Below are 14698 nucleotides of genomic sequence, written 5' to 3'. Positions count from 1 at the left end.
TAGGGGAGGAAGTAGAGGTTATGGGGATTTTATTTGCATGTTTAGAACGCCACTAGGGCATGAAAGGAAGTTAAGAAGGAACACGCAAAATTATTGGTACTTCTGGTTTTGCTATTGCTGTTCTTCAGATCAAAGAACGAAATTTTCATTTTCAGCCAATTCTGCCATGTATAAAGGGAAAAATAAAGTGGTGAAGTTCGGGGGCTCATTAAGTTGGAAATGTACTCTAGCTAGACATTAAGAAAAACACCTCTAGTCAGCTCCCTTCGAGCTTAAGCTAGGGAGCAAGGAGCAGAATTGTCTGGCTAAGCTAACATGCCTGCATGAACCAGATCCCTGCATATCAGGAACTAACTAAACCTTTATTTTTCGGAAGAAAGCCAAAGAAAATTCACAAATAAAGGTTAAAATAAAGTCAAAATGATATGAAATGAAAACGTAACCCAAAGTCCCTATTTTATGCTGTGATGTGTGCCTCTTACTGATTTTTACAAATTAATAAACAACTTCTAACAGATACTTTTGCTAGCTTAAAAGGGGAAAAAAATTACCTAAGTAGCTACAAGAACTCAGCTAAGGATATTTTGTAAGGCTTAGAAGAGCATCACCACCTGGTGGAAGATTCATGGTAACAGCACAAAAATAAGAAAAGGGAATGAACAGTCTGTCATTGATAACATACGTTAATGAGAAACCAACGCCGTGACAAAACCTAATGACCAAAAAAAAAAAGAGTACTCTAAGTGCTTACTTTCCAGTTTCATAGAATAATAGAATTTTTTTAGAAGTGTGATCTAGAATCAAGACTTAAGATTATAATATAATATCCCATATAGTACAGAAATCCTGTCTACAAAATTTTTGTTACAGTATACTGCCTCTGCTAAATGCTTATATTGATAAAAACCTTATTCTCTGGACACCATAGATTATGAGCCTAAATTTGAAATGTTTTGTGTCCAGTAAATCTAATTTTGCAATCTAATGCAATATAGAAAACCCCTATGGTATCTTTTACAATCTGACTTCAAATATCTCTAATTTTGATATTCTGTTATGAATACTCCCTTTTCTTCAGTCAACTTGATTTCTAGACCCCTTACATTCTGTTCTTCCAGATCTTCCAGATATACTTTGATTTGTCCACTTCTATTTTTATTGCAGTGCCCAAAATAAAACTGACTATTCCAGATGTAACCTACCCAGCAGAATATAGGCACTTTTATTAATGCAGCCCATGTTTCCCTTATAGATTTTAGTAGCAGTGTCACACTTCAACTCATATATTATTTTAGTTGTAATTATTCTGGAATTGTTATGTTATTTGGTGACCAGTAAACTAAGTGTTGGGAAAAACTGAATAGATTTAAGGACCAGCATATCGGAAAATATGTCCCTAACCCCATCTAACTCTTTGGCCTACAAGCTTCTACCATAAACCTAATGAAACCATAGCAGATGAGCAGTAAAAGAATACCTCCATGATAACCATGAAGATGAAACAATAGATCATAAATTTTTGACAAGTTTTGTTGCTCTGACCAGACTCCCAGTAGTGAGAGCATCACACAGCATGGGAGCTCAAGGACAGTGTATATGCAGCTCTCTGAATTGGAGTAGAGAGACAAGGATGGCCTGTGTGTCTCTGCACTGGCACATGTGGCAATATAATGAAGCAGACAAGGACTTTGTCAGTGGTGAAAGGCTATTGAGAATTTTTTCTAGAGAATGTTTGGGCAAGGGAGGTAGAGGTTAGCATAGGTTTGGCAGTAACAGCTTCTGCAGCAATACTAGAATCTTCTGCAGGCTGTGGCAAGTAGGGTCAAACCCCTAGATGACTGCCATTGGTAACTGGTCAGATGTTTAATACAGATCACTGTTAAATATATGTTACCAAAATGGGTTTTCAATTTGACTTATTTTCATCACATCTCAGCATATGTACCCATATGAACACATTATACGGATGTGACTCAAAACATGTTTACTACTAACACAGAAAAAGAAACATTAAACACATTATTTCAGATATAATGTAAGAGGCCACAGGTAAAAATCTAAGTGAAATAAACAAACAGTATGTGACAAGTACGTATTTTATTAGAAAGCAAATAATTCTTAACAAATTTATTTGTTTATGATTAAAATTTGCTTTATCATCTTATTTTATTTTTAACATCTTATTTCTGTTTCAGGGACTTTGAAGGCAACCATATCCATAATTTAAAAAATATGACTTTTATTTCCTGCAGTAACTTAACTGTTTTGTAAGTAACCATTTTGTAAAGTTTTTATCTTTGTTGAAGTAACTTCACATCTCTTTACAAACAAAATGAATCATTTATGTGAACAGAAGTTAGCATAAACCTTCATAGGAATTATGACAAATGTTCACTCTCCACTTTAAGTTTTTTGAAACCAAAACACATTGGCAAAATTATTGGAGTTCAAACCAAGTGTAACCTCAGATTCACAATATACAATAGCCCTGTGGTATATGAAACCTGTTTTATACCCATTTTAGCGGGAAGAATTTCCCATAGCCTACCTAGAGTCTGTCTTTGGATCTCAGTTTGAGAAACAGTAAAGTCTTAATTATAAGACTGTTTGCCCTGTGCGTATTATTACTGAAAAGATTGTGGGAAAATATTCAATTACAATCAAAATTTTTTTTAAAACCTTCAGAATGTTCACACCCCTGCAGATATAACACTTGTGGACACCAGGATAAATCTGAGATTGTTATTAAGTATAATTTCTCCTTATTCCTCTCTGGTCTATTTTAAATTCACCTGGTCTCGTCCATGAAAGTAAGGGATGCTGAAGTCTTCCTTCAATCTAAAAAAAACAACTGCCTCATTCATTCACAGATTTATTTTTCCAGAAAAGTGTTTTTCAAACTGTGGGTTGAAACTCACAAATGGGTGATGAAAACAATATAGCATGTCCTGACTAGCAGTTTTTCAATAAAATAGAATAGAATTGAATTGAATAAAAATACCAGAGTACAATTCAGATAATTAAATGTATTATTTCATAAATCTTGGTTTGTGTGGGTGTATGCTATGTCCCAATGTAAAATTCATTTTTTTTACTATAGGTTACATGGGAAAAGTTCAAAAAATGTGTTAGAATGCCTGAGGGCCCCATGTACAGACAATGCAAAAGCTACCACTGATAAAACAATAATTTTTCTCCAGTTATGCCCTCCCTCCTACACTACGATAGGTTCAAATTCACTGAAATATTTGAACTCTTCTGCAGCGACTTCATCAGTCTTCAGATACAGGGTGCTCTATATCAGTCATGCAACAGAGTTCATACTAATTTCCAAAAAAAACATATTGCACCTAAAGGACATAGACGAAAAAGATAACTTTCTTTTTGTTCTACTTGTATTCATTTTTAAAGAAGCTCTGTATGAAGAAATCATTTGTGAGTGTCCTCTTGGCAGGTGCTTCTGCTTTTCTAGTCCTGGGATCCTGGGAGGAGGTGGTAATGATCTGGAGTATTGGGAGAAAACAAATACTCACGATGGGACAAGGCCAAGTTCCAGGCATGTCACAAAATGTTTCACGAATTGAGAACCCTTCTAAACCTTTCTATGCCTTAGTCCTTTATGCTAGCTTGTAACAAATGAGATCAGCACAGAAATGAACTGTGAAGAGTTACAGTCTGATTCAACATCCCAAACTAGAGATCTTCTGAATTGGTCCAGCTTAGATTAGACTCCCAAATGTGTATTAGCGCTACTGTGTGGGAAATAACTTATTAGACAGACATGCCATCAGCCTGAAGAGATGGCCCTAAAACACCTTTCTAAAATGATATTCAGGCTATATTCTCAAGAGCTGAGGATTTCACTATTTCCCTTGCAGAATTCTCCCCTACTTCTTTAAAATTGAATAATATTTGTTATTTTTATCTTCATTAAAAGATTTGGGAAATCTAAGATTAAAGTTAGATTGGGCAACTTATCAAATGACAAAATATCTTGATGTGAAAATGCACTGTATATAATTGTCTTTGTTTTGTGGGCTGTTAATCTCTCCAATAACTCATTTATCAATTATCTCAAGCTACAACACATTTTTCTTTTTACTTTCAGGGTAATGAGAGAAAACAAAATTAAGCACCTAAATGAAAATACTTTTGCACCTCTCCAGAAACTAGATGAATTGTAAGTTTAATTAAACATATTGATAAGAATATTCTCTCTACTGTGTTAGTTCATACTTGTTACACATTTGTGTTTTTATATATTTAAGAAATATTTATTACTTCTTCTCCTAGTCCTATTTTTATACACTTTGAGGCATAAAGGAACTCATACAGCTTACTAAAATATATATACAAGAAAAATGTAAGGTAAATGTTTGAGGAAAGTGAAGTAAAAAAAACATAGCTATAGAGAAAGATAAAGTCTGGGGAAATTAATAAAATACATTCTACACCACTCCATCTCACCTCTAGAGAGATGCAGTGCATTTGTCTTTAAGTTTCCTAATGAGTTAGGATTCAGAGACCATAAAGTAAAAAGACACCACTTTGCTGATCCTTAAACCAAAGAATAATACTAGATCCATAAAGAAATTAAACATCTGTAGATGACATTCCAACCTATAATATAAACATTACAAATAGCATCCTCTTTTTAAGATCAATGACACAATTCTGAAGGACATTAAAATAACTCCTTGATAAACCAAAGACTTATGGTCCAAGCAAATAGTAGCTGGTTGGATGAAGTACATGTCCTTCACAGGATTTTCTTTTTTAGTATTAATTTTCTCAGTTGAGTTTTTGCTGAAGTTTTAGTTAACAACTAGTTTGATCTTGTGTTTTCTGGAAAGAATCTGGAGTGTGAACCAGTCTAGATGTTTTGACAATGAGTGAGGCAGAACATTGATTTATTACAACTTTTCCATAAAAATAAAGAACATAACTAGAATGTTTCTCTGGACACCTTGCCTGCACACTGTGACAGGTAGAGGTACTACATCTACCAATCATGACACTCCTCTGAAACAAGACTGTATTCCATTCCAGAACATCAGTAAACAAGCCATTGAAACCTCAGCATTTTTTCCTTCACCATTAGGCCAAAACATTTTTTGGTAGGCAGTACCAATCATTCTCAAAGAGTGCAAGAGAATCTCAATAGAGATTAGAACCAAGCATCTGTTGTAACAGCTCCTGTATCCAGCAACTGAACCACATCATCAACACAGAAGAAATTATTTTAATCTCATTAGTAGGGAGATATGTGTGTAGATATTATCCAAACGTATTATCTAGCCATTAAAATACAAGTTAGTCAAGGGACCCATAACTTCCCTTGCTTTATCCTACTTGCAACTACTATCTGAGTATCAGAAGGCAGTTTCTCCAAATCCTGGTCTTCATGGTGTCAGTAAGGTGCAGGTTCTACATGAGTATCAGTAACCAGCAGTGAACTGGTGGAACATAAACAGCTTATTCCATAACCAGTTCTGATATCACGTTATATATACCATATATGCCACATGTGTTATAGGAGCTATGATACAAATGTACACAAGGAGCATATGAGAGAACAGAGGAGTGACATTAGAGCAGAATCTTGAAGGATGAATAAGGAGTTCACCACAAGCACAAGAAGGAAAGCTTGTTAGATGGATAAGGACAGTGGCTGGGCTTTCTCTTAGCATCTCTTGATCACTTTGGAGAACTCAAACCTAGCAAAATGTTACCTTGTTTAGAACAATCTGAGGCCTTTCTCACGAGAGCTGTCATCATCCAAGCTACCACAAGAGGCGCTGCCATCAAAATACTTAAAACTAAGTTTAAAGATCATGTCAGAAAACCCAGTCTCTACGCATTCATGAGGAGACATATAAAGTCCCCTGCCCCAGGAGTAGATGAGATCTGATGTATATAAACTGTGAAAGAAACTTGCACTGAAATAATCCAATTCTATTTGATAATCATAATAAATCCAAGCAAAAGTGAAAAATAAGACTCCAGATGGTATTCTTATTCTAACATGAAAAGAAAGAAAGCAAGGGAAGCGATGAAGGGGCATTATGCATATATGCATTGAATTAGAAAATTGGATCTATTAGAACCAGATTAAATCCCATCAAGTATTTGTCCCTGAGAGAGTGATGAAATAACACAAAATATATTTTCCCATTACACTCCTTTTTTAAAAAAACGTTTTAGACTTCTGATAATTAATATAGCTTTGTTAAAAGTTGTATAATAATTTCCTAATTAATCAGAGAACAGTGAATAAAGTAATAAGATATGTGACATGTTTGTATTTATTTCCTTAGGGATTTAGGAAGTAATAAGATTGAAAATCTTTCACCGAATGTATTTAAGGATCTAAAGGAGCTCTCACAATTGTAAGACTTAAAAATTTTGTCACTTCATTTCTTTATTTTTTATTTTTTAAGTGTGATAAAAATATAACAAAATTTACCATCTTAACCATTTTTAAATGTACAGCTCAACTGGCATTACCATGGTGTAAGGTAAGGGTTTAAGTTCATTCTTTTGCATGTGGATATCTATCTGGTTTTCTCAGCACCATTTGTTGAAAAGACTATCCTTTTCCCAATGAATGGTCATAGCACCCTTGTTGAAATCATTTGACCATATATACAAAGGTTTATTCCTGGGGTCTCTATCTTTTCCATTGGTCTAGATATTTGTCTTTATGCCAGTACAGTTTTGATTACTGTAGCTTTGAAGTAAGTTTTAAAATCAGAAAGTATGAGACCTCCAAATTTATTCTTTTTCAAGATTATTTTAGTATTCAAGCACCCTTGAGACTCCATATGAATTTTGGGATGGATTTTTCTATTTCTACAAAAAAAAAATCAGTGGGATCTTGATAGAGATTACACTGAATCTGTAGACTGGTATTCTATTGACATTTTAACAATATTCAATTTCCCAATTCATAAATACACAGAATGTCTTTCCATTTATCGGTGTCTTCAATTTTTTTTCAGCAGCATTTTGTTTTTGAAGTACAAGTTTTTTACTTCCTTGGCTAAGTTCATTCCTAAGTATTTTATTCTTCTGATGCCATTGTAAATGGAATTGTTTTCCTAATTTGCTTTTTGAATTGTTGTTCGTATATGGAAACACATCTTCTGTGTACTGGTTTTGTATTTGGAAACTGCTGAATTTGTGTATAAGTTCTTACAGTCTTTTTGTGTAAGTGTGGAATCTTTAGGGTTTTCTATACATAAGATTATGTGTATCTGTAAACAGAGATAAGTTTACTTCTCCCTTTCCCATTTGGATGCCTTTTATTTCTTTTTCTTGCCTAATTATTCTAGCTAGGATTTCCAGTACTATGTTGAATAGAAGCAAAAGCAGGCATCCTTGTCTGGTTACTGAATTCAGAGGAAAAGCTTTCAGCCTTTCACCATTGAGAATGATGTTAGCTGTGGGCTTTTCATATTTGGCCTTTGTTACATTAAGATAGTTTCCTGCTATTCCTAAACTGTTGAGTCCACTTAATTTCCTTTATATTCCTTTTTCATTGTCATTCTTCCTCTTTCCTTCTTTCTGTAATCACCCCCCACCCCAGCAGCTCCCTCCAGCCCTCACCTAACCAACGACCTAATGTAGAATGAATTTCCTAAGGAGAACTTGCCCTGAGAAGCTCCCCTTAATCAATAATTTCCACTTCAAGGTGTTGTTTTACAGAGATTCTGAAACTTTTTCCCCTTAAATTCAGCTGTACTGTCACTCTGATCTGTGTCTCTTTGTTCCTAGCTATGGCCTCTTACTTTTCACTTCATGCCTCACAAATCACTAGTACAATGTGCACTCTCTGACATAAAACTTATTGTAAAAAGTATTTAATGTGATTCCATTAATTCAAGTTTTGACTAAAAGAGATTTTTTTCATTAGACTGAGATCCTAAGCAAAATGTGCAACAGGTATAGTTGCTCTCTGGGTACCATACCAGTTCTCTGGTGGGAGCCATTTCTTGACAATTTCACCTCACGCTCACATTGTCTCTATCAATAACACAATTATAGAGTGCTTACTAAGAGCCAGACACTGGAACAAGTGTTTTAACTCCATTAATTCACCTAAATATCCAGTGAACTCTGTAAGACAAGTTTTACTACTATGCTTTTTTTGGTTAATGTTTAAAAGTACCCTAAATCAACAGATATACTCTGCCTTTGCTTAAGCAGTATCTAGAAATGACCTATTGTTACTTTTTTGAAAACAGGAATCTTTCCTATAACCCAATCCAGGAAATTCAAGCAAACCAATTTGATTATCTTGTCAAACTCAAGTCTCTGTAAGTATATACCTATGGGGATAGTTTTATGATGAAATTGTTATTCATATGCTAATAGTTAATAAATTCTATACTAGAAGATTTATAGAATCTTTCAAATCAGAGACTTTAGCCCCTGGTATTAGGTAAGCTCCACAAAAATATGTGAGTTGGACTCAATGGACTATAAACAAAGTTATTAGTTTTATCTAACATATTTATAAACTAAAAATTAGATGATGATAAATCATTTTATATTTTTTTGTGATTACCAGGAGCTTATATTGGATTGTTTGCTTTGATCCTCTGAAGGCATCTATGCATATTCATTCCAAGGGTATATAAAAATTTATTATAGCCAATCCTTATCTCAAAATGGAATATTCTAGATTATATAAATCAGTACTTGCATCACACACAAAAAAATTCTGTTACAGTGTAAGAATTGACTTTAAAAGATATACTGCAATTCATTCAAGTGTTCCCTAAGTAAAATGGTATTTTACTAGAAAAAAAGTATTATCTTAAAATTATCAGAAAAATTGTTTTAATGTAAAACTCTCTGGTATTGTAATATTGTCTAAAAGAAAATGTCATTTGTTCATCAATATTTATTGAGTACTTAGTATGCACAAAGCATTGTGCCATGATTTATGAAGATCCAAAAAATCAAATGGAGGAGATATATGTGTATAAATAATACAATCAAAAGGAGTTGAGGAAGTACCTGGGGCAGACTGAGTATGAATGTTTGGTTCAAAATAACGGCTAACTAGCATGATTTTATTAAATTGTACTTCACAAAAACTCATTTTATTACATCCTGTGTAACATATATTATTTTGATATTTTTAGCAGCCTAGAAGGAATTGAAATTTCAAATATCCAACAAAGGATGTTTAGACCACTTATGAATCTCTCTTACATGTAAGTAGATGTTTTTCTTTTTCTTCACCTTGATTTTCATCTTTTCTTCTACACGGTCTGTGCCAATACATCCATACCCATTGCAACCAATTATTAGCATTTTTATACTGGCTAATTTGCCTATACAACAATTAGCTCTTAAAGTATTGATAGTGGGTGGAGTGATTTTTAGTTTTCCACAGTTAGGTAGAATCAAAGGAGGCTTTTTGAATGACAGAGAACATGAGTGTGAAGGAAAACCACTCAGTCTTCTAAATTCTTGGCTCTGATAGCATTCACAGATACTGGTGTTTGCCTAATGAGCTAGTAGTTTGTACACATGGGGTAAGTGCTACCAAATGAAGAAGTAGGAATTTATATAAGCAACATGAAATAATTGTAAATAAATAATTGCTCTGAATCGAGGATGGGAATGAGAAATCATCCTCAGTAAAAATTGCCCCCAACACCTTGCATGCTTAGAACAAGTGTGTATGGATAAAATGGTAAACTTTGAAAAACCTTTTATTCAAACATTTTAGAAATATTTTCTTTAGTTGAATGCAATCTTATGGCATATATTAGAGCTATCTCAATAATTAAGAAAATTTCATGTCAGCCACCACCACTCTATAATTTTGCTTACATTTTATTGTTTTTGTTTTTCTGTAATTCCTCAGAAAAAAATGATTATTAACATTTCTTGGTTGCACACAACTGAAAATTCTGCCCGTTAAGCAAAATAGTTTATTGGAAGGAAATGGTGTAGCTCTTAAAACCCAAGAAACAAGTCAAGGAACACACTCGAATTGGGTAGAAACCATGGCAGATCTAGTGATCCAGGCAACAAGTTAAACAAGGCATATACTGTAATTGTCAACCTTTTATCTTGTAATACTACAGCTCTTTATAGTATAAAGTTCATTTCTATTTTTTTGCCAGAGTACTGGCTTTAGAGGCAAAAGACTTAATTTGAATCCCAATTCCTACATTTATTAGAAAATCTCCTAGCAAGTCATGTGCCTCCACTGAAGATTCATCTCCTCCTATGGTGTCTAATATCTACCTCACGGAGTTGATGTGAGAATTTATTCCTGATACCAAGAAGATACTCAAATATTGTGTTGGTGTTGATGGTAACACTGTAGTAATTAATTATCCAAGTGGTATCTTTATCAACAAGAGAGGTCTCTCTATTGATGACAGAATTCACTCAACAAGTATTTGCTGAACACCTTATTATGTACCAAAATCTAGTGTGAGAGAAAAGCATGTTAACAAGTAGTTATTGGTCACATAATAACTCTGACAGTAGAAAAGCCATGGAAGCACAAGGAAGAAAGCACTTAGCTCTCTCCTCCCCTAAAGGTTAAAAAAACAAGAGCGGTTGCAGGAATAGGAACTATGTAACAGTGCATTCACATACTAAACACTAAAACCCAACAACAGTTTCCTTGGGTGGATTAATTCTTAGTCATATCTTAACAGTTTATTTGTATTTGAAGAGATATCTAGCAATTGTATATTCACTATGCCTATTTGCTGCCTGACGACGTGTTCTTTTACAGTGAAGTCAAGTTAATGAGAATTAAAGTTGTTTAAAGCTTCACTGTCCCTAATGCTTTATATTCCTCATGTTAAAACATTGTTTCTACTGAGAAAATGTATGAAATAAATAGTAATGCAGTGACATTGAATTAAATTTAAAATTTTATCTTATCTTCTTTTTGTATGTCAGATATTTTAAGAAATTCCAATACTGTGGATATGCACCACATGTTCGCAGCTGTAAACCAAACACTGACGGAATCTCATCTATAGAGAATCTCTTGGCAAGCATTTTTCAGAGAGTGTTCGTCTGGGTTGTATCCACAATTACTTGCTTTGGAAACATCCTTGTCATTTGTATGCGACCTTACATCAGGTCTGAGAACAAGCTGCATGCCATGTCAATCATTTCTCTCTGCTGTGAGTATTTCCTGTTTGAAGAGGAATTAGTTTTGAAATATGTAAAAGCATTGCTTTTGAAAATAAGTTTTCAGAGTGGTAGAATTATGAGATTTTTACATTTTTTCTTTTGCTTATATGTTGTTTTTTCCACATTCACAACAAAAATAGAATTACTCTAGTGATAAGAAAATAAGTTTTAAAACAAGAAAATTCAATTACCTTGCACAGTTAATGAAGTTCTCATTCATTAATTTCTCATAAAGTTTCATTCATTAGTTTTCTTCTCTGAAGGCATATGTTATTAAAGCATGTAATAAAATAAATTAAAAAACATTTACTATGACTAAAATTGAAACCTCTTATGGTCATATATTTGCATACAGAGCTATATTCAGTTTTTTGTTCTAGTGTCCAGTTCACAGATATCGACTTAATAGATATTTGTGGTCTCTGAGCTACTAAAATTTTTTTTACTTGTAATTTGAAATACTTAAATAAGAAAACATTTTTAGGTGGTACTAAGCATTTTTTTTTTAAGTTTTGGAAGTTTGATTGCAAGGTTTTGTTAGGTTTTGTTAAATGAGGACTACAAAAAAATAAGAATCCAGTCCTCAGAATGTTTATAGTGTGATTAAATACCATGTAATTTATCTATATGCTCTCAAGCATCAATCTAGATGGTGTTTTGGTTTCACACTTGCTGTCCCGTGTGCTAGTCCTCCCTCATTCAAAGTCTAATATTTAATTGTCTTTTCATTGCAAGCTACCTAAGAAACAGATCTCAGTAATTGCTACTTTCTATTGTTAAACACAAAATTTTGAGTACCATAATTTCCCTGGTGAAGGCCAGAATATAATTTCAATTTTTAAGAATTAGGTTCAGAGTTGTAGTTTATACAGTGATGTAATGTTAATGTGTGTAGAATGCTTGCTCAGTCAAAAATATTTCACCTACTTTCTGATGTGATGTTTGCTTAAAAAGCAAATACACCAAGTAGTACGTCACACTGACAGCTGATTTTGGGGGATGCAGAGAAAAAGGTGAAATTGAGATGAGAGAATCAGGGAGAACAGGGTAGGCCAGCTCTTGGGGAATTAATGCAAGCCCCCCAAAATCGTACTGCCTGCAGTATGCATCATAATTATTCCTATCTTCTAAATTATAGACCTCAAAATTCGCAAGTCATTAAGCAATCCCAGAAACTTGAGCTACTTTCTCTGAGATTTTTGGATGATGTCCTTAGCTTGAGCTGAGAGATTTTAGTGGAAAAAGTGAACCAAATAATAACACCCCCATCTTGGTCCCTATCAAATGCTCAGGATAACTGCCTTTTATTCATTTATTCAGCATTTCTAGGTGATGGAACTAGAATGGAAAACAAAACAGACAAGACCCCTGCTCTCACAGATCTGAATATTAGGGGAAAACAGAGAAATAATCACATAATTAGCTATGGAAGTTTCTGTTAAGAGTAATTATCAAAGAGAGTTGAAGTGATCCTTACCATAAATGAACTTTTAGAATAAAAATGACCTCTTCCCAAGAAAAAAGAAAGTTGGTTATTGTTCGCTAATATGAAAAATACTGCAGCTTATTGAAATTCCATTTTGCCCATTTATTTCTCTAAATCTGTGAAATTTGTTGATTCTTATAGGTGCTGACTGCCTAATGGGAATATATTTATTTGTGATCGGAGCCTTTGACCTAAAGTTCCGTGGAGAATACAACAAGCACGCGCAGCTGTGGATGGAGAGTATTCATTGTCAGCTTGTGGGATCTTTGGCCATTCTGTCCACAGAAGTATCAGTATTACTTTTAACATTTCTGACATTGGAAAAATATATCTGCATTGTGTATCCTTTCAGATGTTTAAGACCTGGAAAATGCAGAACAATTACAGCTCTGATTCTCATTTGGATTATTGGGCTTATAGTGGCTTTAATTCCATTGAGCAATAAGGAATTTTTCAAAAACTACTATGGCACCAATGGAGTATGCTTCCCTCTCCATTCAGAAGATACAGAAAGTTTTGCAGCCCAGATTTATTCAGTGACAATTTTCCTTGGTAAGAAACTCAGTATTATAAGCCTTTCCATTCAAAAGTTAGAACACATCACAATATGAATCACATTATGCCTTATGTTTATAAATTTTTATTTCAAATCTTCTAACCAGTTTTTCTCATTGGCATAAGGGGTGGATTCTCTGAGAATCCCCTGAAGGGATGGTTTTTTTCCTAAATCACCACTTTATCATATCAATTCCAACATGATGTACCATATAAAAGACAAGACACCGAACATTTGTATTTCATGCTTTCACCCTAATAACATATTAGCAAAATACATTTTTAACTCTTCGCCTTTATAATATTAACAAACTCAAAGTACCACACACAAGTCTTTGGCTTGGGAGTAGACATTCAAGTGTTTTCTCTTGTAAAAAATATTATCAAAGTACAATTTAAACTAATTGAATTATGAAATAAATTCTAGAAAGTTTAATTTACTAGGCTTAGGATATTCACCGAATCACTACACTCTCATTTTAATATGCCATTTTAAGTTTAAACATTTCATCATTCCTCATGCTTCAACAGAACTTTAAATTTTTAAAAATTCATGATTTTTGTGTACTTTAGTAATTCCTATAAACAAAAAACACTTTATAGCCTTTGTATCTTCTCCTTAATAATAACAGCTAAGACTATGTTTGTTTTGAGGGAATGTTCATATACATTAATAATAATCTTTGTGTTCTAAATAGGTATTAATTTGGCGGCATTTATCATCATAGTTTTTTCCTATGGAAGTATGTTTTACAGCGTTCATCAAAGCGCCATAACAGCTACTGAAATACGGAATCAAGTTAGAAAAGAGATGATCCTTGCAAAACGGTTTTTCTTTATTGTATTTACTGATGCATTATGCTGGATTCCCATCTTTGTACTGAAATTTCTTTCACTGCTTCAGGTAGAAATACCAGGTACACCTTTTTTTCTTTCTGTAAAGAAATAATAAGTCGGTTTCTGCGAGTATTCCTTTAAGAAAAAAATTAAAATCCTTAACACTCACTTGTTTCAAGAATTATAAATCAGAGTTATATGTACTTCAGGCTCTGTTTATCAACAGAATGTATACTAGGAGGTAGCTGTTCAGTTCTTTCCATAAATGCCTAAAAGCACAATTACTATTGGAACAAAGGAAAAAAAACACTCAAATAAATTACACTTAATGGGTTGAAATTCTGACAATCCCAGGTTTAAGCACAAAGGAATGACCAGAAAAGAAAACAGGTCAAAATGACTATCAAATCAAATTACTTCATTTCTTTCAGAATGTAAGACATTTTTCTTCCTGGAATATACAGCAATTTATGGAACATTACCCCGGAATATAAGAGATGATAGAAAAAGCACTTTTGATATTTAAAAACAATGTGCATACCACTCATTAGGATGGCCAATAACAAAATGCAGAAAAATAACAAGAATTTGTGAGGATGTAAAGAAATTGGAACTCTTTATTACTGGTAGGAATGTAAA

The 14698-nt window shown here is 33.5% G+C and overlaps 1 protein-coding gene across 1 annotated transcript in view; it reads left to right on the top strand.

Moving 5' to 3' along the window:
• Positions 1 to 14698, top strand: part of RXFP1 (relaxin family peptide receptor 1) — a 70500-nt gene that overhangs the window by 54013 nt on the left and 1789 nt on the right. Inside the window, exons 10-17 of the mRNA XM_017658707.3 lie at positions 2196 to 2267; positions 4109 to 4180; positions 6318 to 6389; positions 8247 to 8318; positions 9153 to 9224; positions 10942 to 11171; positions 12809 to 13219; positions 13921 to 14139. Of these exons, the coding sequence (XP_017514196.3) occupies positions 2196 to 2267; positions 4109 to 4180; positions 6318 to 6389; positions 8247 to 8318; positions 9153 to 9224; positions 10942 to 11171; positions 12809 to 13219; positions 13921 to 14139 (1220 nt within the window). The remainder of the gene's footprint in view (positions 1 to 2195; positions 2268 to 4108; positions 4181 to 6317; positions 6390 to 8246; positions 8319 to 9152; positions 9225 to 10941; positions 11172 to 12808; positions 13220 to 13920; positions 14140 to 14698) is intronic.

The sequence above is a fragment of the Manis javanica genome, chromosome 3, assembly GCF_040802235.1.
Source record: "Manis javanica isolate MJ-LG chromosome 3, MJ_LKY, whole genome shotgun sequence".
NCBI classification, from domain to species: Eukaryota; Metazoa; Chordata; class Mammalia; order Pholidota; family Manidae; genus Manis; species Manis javanica.
Note: the sequence above shows the minus strand (reverse complement) of the source record. Positions and strands in the feature narration are given on the sequence as shown.